The sequence below is a fragment of the Falco biarmicus genome, chromosome 8 (assembly GCF_023638135.1).
Source record: "Falco biarmicus isolate bFalBia1 chromosome 8, bFalBia1.pri, whole genome shotgun sequence".
In the NCBI taxonomy this organism is placed as follows: Eukaryota; Metazoa; Chordata; class Aves; order Falconiformes; family Falconidae; genus Falco; species Falco biarmicus.
This window is the reverse complement of record NC_079295.1, coordinates 24,043,086-24,059,976: the sequence shown is the minus strand read 5'-3', so window position 1 is coordinate 24,059,976 and position 16,891 is coordinate 24,043,086. Positions and strand designations below refer to the sequence as shown.

Genomic DNA, 16,891 nt, shown 5'->3' with positions numbered 1-16,891 from the left:
ACAGAAGGGCTCTGAAAGCCAATTATGCCTTCAGGGAAACATATATAACCACTTTTTCCTCTACAGGTATGAGATTTGACTCGTCCATGGGAGGTTTGCAAAGAATTTTGCTACTGCTGGTGGACATAAAGGAAATCAGATCCAGCTCACTTGCTTGACAGCTCTGTAAAGTGACTATGTTCATGCAGTTTTCACTCCTATTTTTGTCACTGAGCTACCAGATACAGTTCTGAAAACATTGTGCTGATACTTTTTAGATACTCCAAAATACAAAAAACTTCTACTTCTTGCCACTAAAGAAAGCGTGACTAAATTGAGTGGGCAAGAATTGAAAAGCTCTTCGTAAGAGTTTGTAGCTCCAAGGAAGGGTTTTGTAACAACATATGGAATAGAGATATCCTGCTAGAAGAGGAAGGTCAGTGGTGTACTTAAGGCACTGGATGTGGAGTCACATCAGCTGATCTATTCCTGGCACTGCCAGACATAAGGCAGGAATGTGGGCATTTATAGGTAACAAGAGCAAATCAGGCTGAGCTTTAGCTTCCGTAGATTAAAAAAAACCAACAGAGAATAGAAATTCATTAGAAGTCATAAAAAAGTTTGATGCTATTTTTTGTATTTGTTTTTTTCCTTAAGCTAAGGCAGAAGATTATTACACAAGACCAACATAAAGTCAGGTAAGTTATTTGTGGTACTGTCTGTGCTTCCTTGAGGAAGTGCTCCCTTCTGCTTGGCACAGGCAGTCACCTAATCTCTTTACTAGAAGAGTCAGTGAACACCACCAACGTGACTGTGGAAACACATACAGGGTATTTTTTGCACAGGTACATTTGCATACATTTGGCAAATAACTATTTTATTTAAAACCACCCCACAAAAAAAATAAGGTTTTGGAGTGACTGAGTGAGGGGACCAATTGTCTTTCTACTGCTGTAGTCCCTTATACAAAGAAAAGTAACAAGGTCTTATTCCTTAAACACAACACACACCCTCTTAGAAGGTTGATAACGATTGATTTCTATTGCAGAAACAGTTGTGCTAAAACAGACTATATTACCTGTAAAGCAACATACATATTATGACATAACTAGGAACTTCACAATAATGTTTGAGCCACCACAGTCTCTCTGTACAATTATCCACCTATTAAATGCTTCTATTTTAAGAAACTAACACACCGCAAAATAAGAATCAGCACAATTCAGGGTTTCTGCTCTTCGTTTTCTAGCCTGTATGGACAAGCCAGGCATTACAAACAACACACCATGCTGGACCAGCTTAAGGGCAAAGCAAGATAACCCTAGATCCCAAACCCTGCACTGAAAAGCCAACTCCAAATACATCATTTCATAGTTCTCAGCAGATCACTGTCCTTTTGCTGGCCAAGAAACATGTACCATATGAATTCTGAACTCCTTTTTAATGCTATCCTTCAATTACTAACACGTCAGCTTCCTTCTTCCTCCTGGTTATAGCTATGATATAACTGGGTCAAAACTTACCCTTAAACATACTTAAAGCAAGATTCTTTGTTAAAAATTCTCAGTGACTGTATTTTCTGACAGTCAAAATTACCTGCTGGTTGTATTAGAAAACAATTTTTCATCGTGTCAGTTTTCCACTCTAAAATGTGTTTAATAATACACATAGAACCAGAGCAAAGAGAAACACTAGTTGCAGAAAGAGAGTGGTCAAAGACAAGGCAGCTTCTTGGTGCCACAGCTGAATCACTGGCTCCAGTTTTAGTATCTTCATACATTTGTCTTTTGAAGGAGCTAGTTTCATTTGAGAAAGAGAAGTCTTTCTCATGCTAGTATTTCTGTTACACAGAAACCAAACAGCAGTCAGTCAAGCAAGTACAAGAGCTCCACAAACCATGCATTTTCCTCCCTGTACATTGAGACTGCTTGGACTTAATCAGTGTTTTGTCTTGGAGTCATAATGCTACATACTATCTTAAACCTTGTTTAGAGAAGTCTATTCAAATAATTTCCCAGGTCATGATTTTTGTACTTAGGTAAGGACAATCCCTACTTCAAAACTGTAATGCTGCTGGAAGAGTTTAGGAAGAGATTAAAACAGATTCGTATAAGATTTGTACCAACATATAAGGCACAAATACAGACTGTAAGTATTTTTTCATCACCTCTTCACAATACCTCTGCAGAAAAAGCCTAGACCTCCTCAGTCCTTTCCACTAACTTACTGCTTCTCTGCAGTGATCCTAGAAATGCCCCTCCTCTGGGCCTGAAAAGCCAAGTAGTTTCTGATTTATAAACTCATTCAGGATTTGGGAAGTCTCCGTTCCAGAAGAAAAATAACACTCAACCACAAGGAGTTCATTACTCAGCTGTTCCAAAGGCCTCTTATTTTAGAATACCTTGTGTCTTCTCTATGGCTTAGCTGACGCAGCAGTTACATATTCCAATTTTCCATAAAGTCTATTCTTTACATAAGCTTTTGCAGTTATTGCCAAAGGGTTAACAGGATCATTACAAGACTGACGTTATCTTTCATACCTATGAGTCTTCTATCTGTTTGCCCAGTGCCTGCTAAAAAAGAACAAAGTTACAAACCTCCTACTGGATACTTAACTTCAGAAATGTATTAATGCTTAATCTTCAGTGTTATTTAATAAGGTCATTGTCTCATGGGCAGAAGTACAAAGGGCAAAGTACAAAACTTTTTAACAAGTAACTTAAGAGGAATCATTTTCAAAAATCCTTTCAACTCCTTCTGATCTTATGTTAAGAAAAAAAAAATCCAACAAAAAAGCCAACACAAAACCCACAGCATATCATTTTTATGGTTGCTCCTCATTTCCATGAATGAGGAGCATATTACCCTAAGAACATACTTATGAGTAGTTATGTGGACACTTGGGTAAGAATGGATGTCATTGCCCAGTGAGTTCACCAGAGGAGACAACACACAAACTTCCTTTGAAAGCCCCATGTTCCAAAGTTACCCTAATACAATGAACTCAAAGTAATTTACTATTACAGAATTAACAAATCGTGGACTACAGCTTATCAGAATACCACCAATTAAAACTTTTGGCTGTGAGATACCTTTTATTCAGAATTATTTGTTATAAAAACACTAGGAAGAGCCAACTTTGCTCAATTTAGAGCAATGACTTGCTAACCAGATCACTTCAAATTAAGAGAAGGATTTAAACCTTCTTCCACAGCATCACAAGCAGGACCCTTAATCTTCAACTATTTAGAGCACTTATTTTTCCACATTTGACAAATCTAAATGCCCTTGCTCTCTCCCAGGTCTATCCTGAGAAATTAATATTTTACCCAGAAAATTAACATCTTAACACAAATCTTAATACAACACTGCAGCAGAGGTAAAAAAGCTTTCCAGGACAATCTGAAATTAGAGAGCTGTTACCTCCTGAACAAGTCACACACACACCCCCTCCCCCATACTTCAACAAAATTTCAAAGAAAATCACTTTAAAATATAACTTAATGAGAACAGTCAGATATAAATATTAAGTGTAACTAGTCAAAAGATACAGATATGGGAAGTAAGTTGAAGTATGAAAATCAGGATATGGACACTTTTCCTTTAGCCCTAATGAGTGTACTAGACAGAAACTAGGCAGATCCTGTCTGTTTACCAAAGTGGAAGACACTGTTACTGGATCCTTAATACTACAACATGCTAATCAGAGAGGGGCTGATGTTACAGAAAGTCACACCAGCCTGGAAAAAAAATCTTCTCTCACCAGATTGTTGATCCCCGCTTGAAGGATCACAGAAGGGGTCACACTGCAAGAACAATGGCAAAAATCTGAGCACTGCTTTTTAATGCGGCTCTAGATTTTGCAGTATCAAAGACCATAATGCAGGTTTCCGTCCTCACCTATTCTCCTTACAAACTTGTGGGATCTTAAAGCCTTGTTACACACACTCCTTCCAAAGTTTTTCAGCTGCCTAGTCTCACAATTAATAGGTTCGGGCCTGACTGAAAAGCACACCAATGGAGTGGTGTTGATGGAGTTATGAGAAAACCCTGATACTGCACAGGCTTCCTTCTCACTACATAGGAGTAAACTCTAGTGATTATGAGAACAAATTCTTGCAAACTTCCAGCCTGTTTCTCAGCAGTTGATACCATTTCTGTACCATTATAAAGTGCTTGCAGCTGTTCATAAACTCCAAGTCTTAATGCAATCAGTAACAGGAGTTAACATAACTAATATAAAAAGGCTATTTATAGCCTAAGAATGCAATCATTGAAAAATCCAGTTCTGATCACAAAGCAATCTCCCATATCTAGTTTTCCTGTGGGACATATTATCTAGTTAAGAAGCAAAGAGATAGACATACTAGTACGCAGCACATGCATACATACTAGAAGTAGGTAGGAACAATCCATCGGTATCCTAATTAGAAGCACAGGCACACCTCTAAGATAACTGATATACACTTCTCTCTTGAGACATAAGTATTAAATATCATATACACTACTGGGCTAAAATATGAGTTGATTAGCTGCAAATGAATGTTCTGTGACTGAAACAGGAGAAAAGAAAGTTCACAGTTATAGAGCAAAGAGGTCTAGTTTCTTCTCCCTCTTAACTCCTCCTCCCACAACTGCCCTTCTTGAAAAATTTTCTTTGGCCTGATTAGCAGGTTTTTTTAATCTTCCCATTTGAGGTGACTCCCATCAGGACTCTAACATGGAAGACACACTTAAGTACACTATCTTGAAGGCTGCCCTTTATCTTCATTGCCAAACTAAAGGCAGTCATATGGGTGTGAATTCCCTCAGAAGTAACAGCTTTAAACATGATGAAGACAAACAAGGAGAATATGGCCAGTGGTTACTTATCATTGCATAATTTCACCACTTGCTAGAGTTCTATCCTTTCTTGTTAATAGAAATAATCAGCTGCTAGAAGATTTTGGAATCCCTGAGCCCTGGAATCCCCAACTGGAAGCTCTATGGGTGGCACATGCACACAAAGAAATCAACATCATCTGTCAGTAACAGGATTTTGATGCTCTCACTGCCTGGCCATCCTGGTTCCTGCTATACATGTGCCAAGCAGAAGACTACTCTTATCCTAAAGATACTCATCTATACTTGACTTTGCACATGTCAAGACACAGATACCGATTGTCCTCTACTACGCTGTATGAAATAGGGTGCTGAGAATGGTAAGTGATCTCAGGTTTATTGCCAGTTTCTATACTTTTTCTTACACAAGGGAAACTTGGTCCTGAAAGCAAAGGCAACTGAAGCATGGGAGAGGGCCAAGATGGCAACTTAAAAAACAAGGAGTCCTTTTTCTATTCTAATAGTCCCATATCCAATGGGGTCCGATTTCCATACAATTCTAGCTAGTTCTCTTAAATATATTGGCGCAGCATAAAGAATACCACTGCAAAGAGTTTAAAAGATGATGAAGCTAAAATTGGGGAAAAAAACCCCACAGTACTGTCTTAGTGGCTCTGGAATTATTATGTGAAAGAACAAGTCCTCAGCTATCTATTGTAAATAATTTATAAGAAGATACACATGTATAACGACTATGAAATTGTTTTACTAATCACAAATATTAAAGACTACACTATATGCATGATCTAGTTAATTCCAACTGGTGAAAACTAACCAGGTTTAATGCTGATGTTTATGCAGAGGTATATTTTATGTAAAATCTAAATTATTCTTACTGTGGCAACATTTATGCACAGAAGTAGGATGGGGATATTTCTCTGCCTGTTTCTATAGTTCTCAAGCTCTTACTTGAAGAGGTAATAACTGTCAGAACATCAGAAATGCAACAGCCCAAGGATATGCTAAAATCTGCACCAAAACTTCTACCAGAAATGGACCTGAGTTTGAGCTCTATTCTTCAGTTAATGCCCCAAGACTAGGATAATAAAGTTTTACTGTGATAAAATCATAAAATTTCTGATCATCTTATGTTAGCTTAAGTACTGTAAAATGTGTGATAAACTACTTGGTATATTCTCCATCTGTTGCGCAGCTTTTAATTCAAAGGAGGTCAAAGTCAGAAACCTTCAACAAGAGACTTAAGTTCTCAGCTTTAACAAACTTGCAGCATTTCAGGTAATTTAGCTATTCATCATTGACTACACAACTATGAAATCGTTTATGTTATAAAAACAGATGAACATGAAATACAACAGGTGTTTACTTGTCAATGAAATGACAGAAGTAGACCAGAACAGGACCACAGAGTTTTTTTAAGACCAGAAAAGAAAACTGAGGAAAAATGAAATGAATACCAGAAGAAATACAAAAGTACGTAAAGCTCAGTCTCATTCTTATCTGGCTGAGAATAGAGACTGTTGTAGCAACAAAAACCCAAAAATGATCTGTGGAACTCTCACACACATCCAGACATGAACTTTAATTCTAAATGTGCATGCTTAAAACCTCTGCCATTTAAGTCTTTTAAGACTGTAAAAAACAGTCCTTTGGGGAATAGAAAAGCTTTCAATACTTTGGGAGGAGTACTGCTTCAAAAAACAACAGGATTCAGGTCTTCTAGTTTAATAATGCCTTTAAACAACAATCCAGATAATTTCTTCAATGTGAATCATAACGTTAATCTAGAATAAATGATACACATTATGAATATTACTAAACACTACTCTGATTAACCTAGACTGTGAGACCCTGGACATCAGATGGGAATGTTTTGATCAAAAGACAGTTCAGACAGTGGTCTGTAAAGGGAAGACGTCAATAGCATTCTGCTGTTACAATACCGACATCCTGCATCCCCCACTTACCACATTGTCTCTTACTGACAATGCCACGAATGAGAAGCCACCTGGAAAAAAAATCTGTCAATAAAATATTTATTTAATCATGGATCTGTCTACAGCAGGTCAGGAGCTGCCACAACATGACCTGAACTTCTCAGTTCTCTACCCTAACCCTAACAAAATGCACCCATCCCTGGGAACAATTATGAATAAGAACAGCGTTAGTATGTACAACATCTCATTCCCTTCTGAAAAGTATGAGAATTCAAGCTCCATTCATCAGCATCTATCCAAGCATCCATTAATCTTTTAAAGCCAAACTCAATAAAACTGAGTTATCAAAAGTGACTCAGCAACATTAGAGCAGAAGTCCCCTGCAGTTTCAGCTGGCTTTAACTGTCAAGTCTCATATATTCAAAGAAATTGAGACTGGTTTTATCATTGCCTGCTCTAGCCACCTCATAATTACATAGTGCTATAGAGGTGTCACAGGACCAAAATACCAGGTAGTCAACTCAGAATTCAAGAGATTAATATTAAAGAATTGCTTTTTGGAGAATCAAGGTTTTCAGACTTACAGAGGTTTTCTACAAAGAATTAGACCTACTGCAATGTACCAGAGGTTTCTTGTTCTAAATATAACTTCCCAAATGGCAGAGAAATGGCAAGTTTCTTTTATGGAGAAAACAGTCATAACAGGAAAGATAAGAAACTTCAGTTTTGACTTTAAGGCTGATGATGCCCAGAACAATGAAAATCGAAAGGATGATTAAAATCATTCCCATTTGACAAACATTGGCAAAATGTTTACCAGAATCTTTGACAGCACTCATTTTTTTTTTTATTTTCTGATGTAAGTGAATTAAACAGCAAGCTTGCAGAGGCAATACCTTAGTAACCAGAAAAGTTAGAATGACCTTGTTTTCTTGCTCATTAGAAAGGGGGGGGAGGGGTGGTGTAGAAAAAAAAAAAACAAACACATGCTATTTTTGTGAAGTTAGAACGTTTAGTCTTTGCTTGGGTTGTTTTTGGACAGTAACAAAGTACAGCGTTAATATGTAACAACATTGAGGGTTCATGTGAAGTAAGACAGAAAGCAATTGCTATTCTTTATAACAAAAATACACTAATGAATGAATCAATGTAAAGAAGGTAAAGTAAAATACAGGGGAAAAAAACACAAACAGGTGATTACTGTGAAGTTTCCCCAGGCTGCTGTATCAGACAGCTTGTGCTATGCCACCTCAATATAAACCAGGAGATATTCCTTATTGCTGAAACAAGCAATTGTTCAACTCTGCCTCCTGATTTTTACCTAGATATACTTGTGACTTTCTGCAACAGTGTTCAGGCGACTGGTCAAAGCACAAAGGTACATACATTAAACCGGCAAGTTTTAATAGGGTTTTAAATAATTTTAATCTACTGTAATAGTAATAAATCTTTCCTTGGTGGGAGGGTACAGTCATTCAAATGAAGAACAGACCACAGAAACTGGAGCAGAAGACCACCAGATGAGACACACCACAAAAAGCAGTTCAATTGAATCAAATCTTATATTACAGACTTCACGTAAAAACTCTGATCTCCTTAAGGTGGTTCTGTACAGGATGGGGTTTTTTGTTAATCTGTAAATTGGTTGGAAAGACTTTTTCCCTTCCCTCCTGCTTTTCAAACTCCAAGGTTGGGGTGGGGGTTTTTTGTGCAATTTAAAGGGCAGACATGGGAAAAACAGATCTATGCTTAGGAGCCGGAGAGAAAAAAGATTGAGAACTGATAAAGGAGGTAATGTGCAATGCTCTCCAACCTGGAAAGAAATCTGACAAGAAACAGACAGACTGGAATTACAGAGGAAATTTAACTAATACATCTTTTGGTTGGAAAAGATATTTCAACCCTTAGAAACTGTTGGGAAAATCATGAATTATCGCATTTCAATAAAAAATCCTTTCATTTTGTGTTGTTTAAAAGTTGAGAGAAAACAGGAATTCAGTCAAAAAATCTGTAATTAAAAAGTCTAAGTACCAGATACTTAGCCATTTAGGTCTGCTAGCACAATTATATGTAAAATTTTGGAGGAGGAGGTTTCAAGTGGGTACTCTAGAAGACCCTAAACTATAGCTGTTAAAAAAATTAAGGGTACTCCAATTACAACAGTCACTGCTCAATAGTATTCATAAAATTATAATAGCACACATTTAAAGAAACATCTGCTCTTCATCATAAAGCTCCTTTCAGTTCTTTCCAAAGAGCTTTACATGAAAATCTTTGTTAATGCAAAAAGACAATTGATGTTCCACCACAATCAAATGTGCATTTGAGGTCTCAAATATGTATTTGAGGTCTCATTATACAATTTATTTCCTGGAAAGACCATTGTGGGAGTAGATTTGGATTCTAAATTATAAACTATCTACTTGTTTAGAACATCAAGAAAGACAAAAGAGGCAAGATAAAATTCCAAAGATTTGACTGTTCTTCACCTTGAGATTTACTTGAGTTTTATTTCTGCACTTCTAATTTAATTTAAAGAAACAAGGTACTAATTACCTTGAACTACTTTTGTGATGAAACACTTTTTGGCTTACCCTTGAGCAGGGCAATAACTGTTGCTCCAGTGCAAATGATACAGGTTTTGTTTTCAGAAAAACCTAAAAAAATAAGCTTTCATAAAACTCTAGTAACCTCTTTTTAATTCACTTGACCAAATAAAAACCAAAAGTATACTAAAGAACAGAACATGATTTTTACAGTTAACATTTTTCCCTACTAATATCCATTTTGATCATAATTAGAGACAAAAGTACAAAGTGTTTTATATTTTCAGTTCTTTGACACTTCTTAGAGAACACAGATTTTAAGACACAGTTAGATTTTCCATACAAGTTTACAAACTCCACCTAATAACAGCAAATGGTCGCTTTCTCAGAGGAAGGCGACATTTCCCACCATCCACCTAGTTGACCATGCTGTGTTGGACATGAGAGGAAAGATGATTGGGGGTTTTTGGCCTTTTCAGATAAGAGTCTTCCACCCTGAAGCATAAAATTCATTTTATCTGAACATATATAAATACAACATTACCCATGCCAAAAGCACTCAACTCCCTCCTACATTTCTTACAAGGATACCAAACCTGATGATTTTTTACAGAACCGATTGCTCAATCCACAACGGAGATCTTGCCATCCATACATTCAGCTGTTGATTCCATCTCTGTATTACTCCCTTAAGGATGAGGACGTTAAATACGTAATCCCACTCCCACTCGTAAAACGCCTCAAAATTCCACCTTCCCAAACACGGGTGTGATACCATAACATCAGCTCCACAGGGTCACCTCCATGAAATGCTCCCCTGCGAACAGGTCATCTGAGGCACAAGTCTGCACGTTCTTAGCAGCTTGGTCTGTTCTTTCCATCCTCCCAGTACCCAGTCCTCCATCTAGGATAATAAAATTTGTCACTACACTGACTCTATACTTTTGCTCCTTATTTTGAACCCCATCATTCTCCCTCCCTTCATTTTTTAAATTAAAAGAGAAAAAAATAGTCAAGGTTGCCTCTTAAGGAAAGTCTGTTCTTATGACTGTTAACACGTCACAATTATGATTCTGAGAGGATATAACAGACAACTCTCCCAAACTGCAGGGAGGGGGGGAAAGGGGATGGACGGCTGTGTTGATGAGGCAGAGTGAATCCTGTTCGGACACACAGGTGTCCTACTTCCCAAGCACAGAGGCAACTCGCTATTCTGCCACATGACTTTTACCGATTTGCTTTTATAAACTTATTTCCAGTAAGTCAACCCCACAAACAGACATACTGTTCAAGCAGCACGTTCAGTGTTTTGAGAGGCTTATGATAAAAGATCAGAAGAAAGTAAGAACTTCAGCTTAGAAAAACAAGAATTCAAAATAATGTTAATAATCTATTCAGAAGAGGAAAGATTTCAGATGTCGTAGGTGCTATGAATAAGACAGTAGATAACTGCAACAACTTCTTTTTTCCCCTGGAAGCAGAAAATCTTTTCTGGAGAGAAAAACAAGACAGAAGTGGCATAACTTTGGGTGTTTTTTTTTCTTTTAGAAACACCTATTTTGATAATAGTTACCTACTAGACATAAGTAGAAATTCACTCTGTAATTTTTCTTTATTATGCCTGAAATTAAAAACACGGCAGAAAAAGAAATTCCATCAGAAAGAAAGCAATCTAAAAGAAGAATCGCTGAAAACATATGTAGATCATCAGAGAGGCAACAGAAAAAAATCTGACAGCTGTCAACACTATACCAAAAAAAAGTGCGTAAGTGTAGCTGGTTTCTCCTAAGAATTAGGAAACTGGCAAACTGTAATAGGAACATTCATGACCTCGGGGGTATATTCAATGAAATTTTTGTATATGGATTAGGTACTTGCAGACAGAGCTGTTACAAAATTGGCAAAATCAGAACATGGGGTGGAAACACCACATTTCAAAGCACAGCCTCTGCAGCCAACTGTAGGAAGTCACAGTCACAGCCAGCTAACTTCTCCTCTTTGCACACCTGCTCAGCATTCCCCCTCCCTCCTTTTTAAACCTAAGTAATATAAACGTGCAAGTTACAAACATTTTAGAAGACTTCAACCTGAATTTCAAAGATAAAATCTTAACTCAACAGTTCCCATTTGGCCTTAACCTTTAAAAACTACATGAAGAACAGAACAGTCATGCTGGATCTGGCAAAAGGTCTACTTAGCCCAGTACCATTTCTCCTGCAGCAGCCATAAACAGGTACCCCTAGGTGAAAGACTTTTTGACAGAAACCATGGACTTGTTAAAACGTCTCCAGAAAATAACAGGAAGACTCCTCTCAGTTCTTCTGGTAACTGGAAAACGGACCAGACCCTCCACAGACTATTGTCATTTTAGCTCGTTTCTGTCAGCAAATCAGTTGTTCTTGATCCTGCTTCTACCAGAGAGGGCACTACATTCCTAAATGGAAAACCAGAGGAATTTAAGGACTGTGAGAAGAAATTGTCACAAAAGGCATGACAACAGCCTTTATGAAGAAACAAGAGCAAAATCAGTGAAGCTTCTGAGAGACTGAAGCTAACACTTAGCTGGTTTAACTGATCAAGCCAGTCAGTAATTTTAAACGTGACAGGGCACAAAAGCAGATAGTTGACCCTTGTGTGTTAAATCATGCTTGGGAAATCTACTTTCCAGTTGCAGGCACAAAGATTACCGCAATGAGTGGAATTTAAGCCAGCAATATGAGTAATGTAAAACAATTTCTTTAAATGTGACTTCCAGTCCTTATGTTCTGAAAAATAATGCTACAAATTTGGTGTTTCTCCTGCCTCTGCAGAGACTATCAATGCTTCCACCTTACCCAAGCGTGAAACTAGCCCAAGTTTACCCCACTGCATCAGCAATGTTTAGATACACACTGACCAGAAATGCTTCAGATTATCATTGCTGTTGTAGGGAAGAACTAAAAGTAATAAAAGCAGTCCAGGAAGACACCATAGCTATTTTTAGAACACAGGCAAAAAATGGCAAGATAGAATCAGCACCATTTCCCAGACACATACATATTTTTCACTGGGGAAGGAGGGAAAAGGTTCCTCCTTAGGACGCCAGCCAAGACTTTGCCAGTGAAGTTCTCTGGCAGGTGCACAGAAACAGCCATGGCTGGGCAGCTTCAGGAAAGTTAATATAACTACAAGAAACTTCAGCTTCCAGACATCTATCATCAAAACCAAATAAACAGCAGCAGTGTAAGTTCTTACACCTCCAATACCACCCCTAAAACTGTTAAGACTGTCTTAACAAAGATCTCGCAGGCCACCACAAACGTGAAGGAGGTCCTTGTTAGAACACTTCCCAGTATCAAGAAAATAAAAATGAGACTGGTAAGCTTTCAAAGAGCAAAACAGATCTCTGACACCAGTAATCTCCATTAATTGGAAACTCTCTCTCTTCAACCTCTACCCCTGCTCAGGATAACAAATGCACTGTGGGTGATAATACTAAGACAGAGCACTGCCAGGTCTGCCTGCCCGCTCAGAACTTCCCTTGGCTTACAGCTTAAGGTTATGGAAATAGTAGCAGTGGCCATACGCAGGTAAACACACGTGCATATCAAATACAGCCATGTACACAGCATTTGCTCCTTCCCCATCAATTTTATTCCATTATCCTAGCAAAATTAGACCTTCAGACAAAAGAAGCTGCTCAGCAACTGTTAGAACCCTCCGTGCTATAGCACTTGTGACAGTAACTGGAGGTGGGGAGGAAGGAAAGAAATAAATTAACTTCTCATTTAAGGACATAAAGTACCGCCTGCCCACCCCTGGTTCCGCTTTACCCAAAAAATTTGCAGTCATGTAGACTCTGTGAAAGAACAGTCACGTCTTAAGTCACAGATCCTGAAACCTCATTTTCTACACTCATCAATGACCTACAGAGAAAATTTCACCCAATTACAGAAATATGGAACACCTTTATTAGAAAAATAACTTAATAGTTAACTGAGCTTTTCCTCAAGCTTTCATGAAACCAATTTAGTATTTGTCAAATAATTATTTATAAATCTTACCTGCTTTTTTCTTGAAGTTGCCTTGGGCAACAGACTGGCTGACAAAACTGATGCAAATGGAGAGCAACACAGCTCGGGGAAAGGATTTGGAATTGATGGGATCTCCAAAATATTGTCGTCTTTCTTTTTTCTCCTATTTCAACAAAATACATAATACCAAGTGATAATTGTAACAACTGCTGTTAAAATTGCAATATCCAACCACAATGCATGACATATGAAGGCCTTAATACCAGGATACTTTCTGGTTGCAGCAATTAGCTTTTTTGTGCAGATTTTATTTTAATCAGTAGGCTGAATCTATTACCATACAGCGCTTAACACTACTTGAAAGCAATCCAAGTATTCAGCTCTGAATATAAAGTTGTTTGAATATGTGTAAGTCTTTGCAGAGTAAGAGCACAGATATATTTATATTGGCTCCTAAGGACATTAGTAAATATTTTGTTGTCCCTGTGTTCATGCCATTCCCTGTGTACACATATTACAACAGTGGATGCATGTAACTTCTCAGTAATACTTCCTGAGTACATCACAACTGTATTTTAAACAAATGGATATTTTTTTTCACCAGAACCAGGAGTCAGAAGTGACTGACAAGACAAAACAGTGCAAAGCATTAGACTAATTTTCTGTTTCCAATTACTTTTGTATTTGAATCTCCATAGCTCCATCATAAAATAAATGTCTCGGTAGTTGCTGGCTACTTAAATCTGGTTGTATCAGAAGTATCACGAAGCAACATTTGTGAGAGTAGCGAAGATAATCATTACTGTACTTGCTGAATAGCTCAGTTATGCACCGGTTTAAAATAATCACATTAATAACGTGGCTGTTCAGACTGCTGTGTACATTGCAGTCGATGGTTTTCTCACATAAAATATGGAAGAGCACTTTGCCTACTTGATTTCATTTGGAGAGCAGCACCCAAAGCACCTCAAGTATTTGAGTCGTCCAACATCATACAATCACATTTTTCTACGTGTGTGAATTGATGGCTCCGAGCTCAATATTTAACTTTATTACCTTCATCGTTATCATTCCAGATTTCATACACCACTAGGTACAAAGTGGGGGAAAACATCAGAGTAAGGTAACAATGAAGCATGAAGATGCTTTACTACCTGGAAATCCTCACCGAACGTTCGTTTAAAGTAGCATTTAGCATCAAGGAGTGAAAAGCCCTGTAATGCAGTATTTTCAGATTTCGTTAACCTGGGTCTACCGAAACTGTTCAGACGCTTCCTGAGAAACCCAGCTCACAGCTTCTTGCCCCAAGAGCAGAGACCAGCGCCTTTAAGAGCAGCCCGGGGGCAGCAGGCGGGGCGCCCAGGGGCAGCAGGCTGCCCCCGGGCAGGCACCGCCGGGGAGGCGGCGGCTGGGCGCTGTGCGCCGAGGCAGGCTCGGCTGGGCGCCGCCGCTCGCCTCACGCTGGGAAACCTCGCAGGAAAAGGGGGGGAGGTGGGGGGGCGGGGGACGCATCCGCAGCGCGGGGAAGCGCCCGCAGGGCCGGGAAAGAACTTTTGAGTCCCCGGGAGGAGCGGGCCGCCCCCCCGCCGCGGTTCGCCCCCTCCCCAGCCGCGGGGCGCTCGCCCCCTCAGGCCCCGCCAGCCCCGCGCTCCCGCCCGCAGGACGCCTGCCGGCCCCTAGACGGCAGCAGGCGGGCCCTCGAGGGAGCGGGCAGCGCCCGCCCGGGCTCCGGCCTTACCTGTCGGGGGGCGAGGGCGGCGGGTCCCCCCCGGGGGGCCGGGGGAGCGGGCAAGGGGGGCCGCCGCCCGCGGGCTCCGCCGCCCGCCCTGCGCCGCGCGGCACACCGGGCAGCGGGGCGGCCATCGGCGGCGGCGACGTCCTGGCCGGGCGGCCGCCCGCGCGGGAGGCACGTCGGCGAGCGGCCCCGGCGCTGCCGGGCGCGTCGGGCGGAGGCTGTTCTCCGCTCCCGCTGCGGAGGACGGGGGAGGCGGCGGGGAGCGGGGGGAAGCGCCGCCCGGGCGGCGAGCGGCACCGAACGCCTTCCCTGGCACACGTGCGCGGGCGGCGGCGGGGGCGGGCGGCCGCCGGCTCCGCGCGGCGGCGGGGAGGCAGCGCGGGGCGGGCGGGGGCCGAGCCGGGCGCTCGCGGCCGCCTCCGCCACGCCGCGGCCGGGGCAGCCGTCTCTCCGCTCCCCGGCGGCGGGGCGAGGCGCCCCGGCAGGCGGCGGCCCCGGTGCCGCGGTGCCACCCGGCCGGCGCGGGGCGGCTGAGGGGACCCCGGGGGCGGAGGGGCAGCGCGGCCCGGGGCCGGGCCCGGCCGGCATCCACCTGCCGCGGGCGGGCCTGGCACCTGGCCGAGCGCCTGCGGGATCGTTGACGAAGCTGCCCCGTCCCTGCGGGGGGTCGGGAGTTTGCGGTTATGCCTCGGAGTAAGCGGGAACGAGCAGGGCCCGGGGACAGGCCCGTCACCTTTGTGCCCAACGGGCCCCCGTGGGCCAGCTCGGCTCCCGGCTGGGCCCGGGACTGGCGTTCACCGCAGCTTGGAGCAGAGCAGAGGGTGGCAAAGGTTTTCCTTGTGCCTCGGGCTCTGGCAGGGCAGCCCATGCAGCCAAGCAAGCCAGCTCCTGCCCGGCTTCACCTACACAAAACCCTGTGTGGCAATTCCATGGCCGTCCTTATCAGCCTCCATGCCATTGCAAAAATACACACCCCCTCGCTGTACGAAGAAGTTTGACGACACCAAGCAGAGCAGGTGAAATGGTGTCAGTCAGTCACCTTGACAGAAAGTCAAATAATTACAACCCAGCCCCTGATAAAAACAGCTGTGTGCAGAAACCTGACTGTGCCCGGCGTGCTCAGCGGAGGTGTCGGACTGGTGAAAACACAGAACGTTTTGGGACCTGTGTGCTTTGCTGTTTTCCTGACCCCACCAAAGAAATCATCACACACAAGCCAAAATGTCAACTCCGGAGAAAGATTTTTACAACATAGAAGCCCTACTCACGGTTTTCATTTTGGCTGAGTCACAGTTGATTTTGCAGGATGTTTATTGCCAATGAAACGAAGGATTCCTTGTCCTCTGAACAGCCCATTCGCTGTTATGCTGACCACAGAAGTGCAAGTCCAAGTTGATTAACAGTTCTTATATACAGAAACCGGCAAACATATCTGGAATTTTACAGTGTCGGATGACTGACCGGATTTGCTCGTTGCTTGCAAACAGCTATCTTTTTACACAACCACACAGACCAGACCACTGTTTTTTGCCTAATCGATTCATTGGCATAAATATGGCATATTAAACCTCACTGTCTTCAAAGCAGCGGGAGAAAGGACAAGTGGCGTAGGTGCTCTAGGTAGAATACTGAAGTCAGGAAGGGATGAAAGCCTTCGGTAGCAATTGCATGCTGATATTAGTCAGCATTTTAGAAGTTCAGCCATGAAAAGAAAGTATGTTTTCACTTAGCACCAGGTGCAACTTGTTACATAGTTACAACCTGATATACATGGTATCTTTTTGTTTCTTTGGCTTAGTCATGTAATTGCTTTGAAATGGCAGGCAAATAAAAAACACAATT

The 16,891-nt window shown here is 41.5% G+C and overlaps 1 protein-coding gene across 4 annotated transcripts in view; it reads right to left on the bottom strand.

Annotated features, from left to right (window-relative positions):
* GRB14 (growth factor receptor bound protein 14) overlaps window positions 1-16,341 on the bottom strand; it is a 67,301-nt gene extending 50,960 nt beyond the window's left edge. The window contains exons 1-2 of one of the 4 annotated variants that reach the window (XM_056348961.1): window positions 16,318-16,341; window positions 13,345-13,477 (exon numbers count right to left, since the gene is read on the bottom strand). In XM_056348961.1, coding sequence (XP_056204936.1) covers window positions 13,345-13,477; window positions 16,318-16,326 — 142 coding nt within the window. In that variant the 5' untranslated portion in view covers window positions 16,327-16,341. Of the gene's footprint in view, window positions 1-13,344; window positions 13,478-14,468; window positions 14,681-15,052; window positions 15,229-16,317 lie in introns of those variants that run through there. The other 3 variants (XM_056348958.1, XM_056348959.1, XM_056348960.1) reach the window with 3 other exon arrangements.
* Window positions 16,342-16,891: the final 550 nt, after the last annotated feature.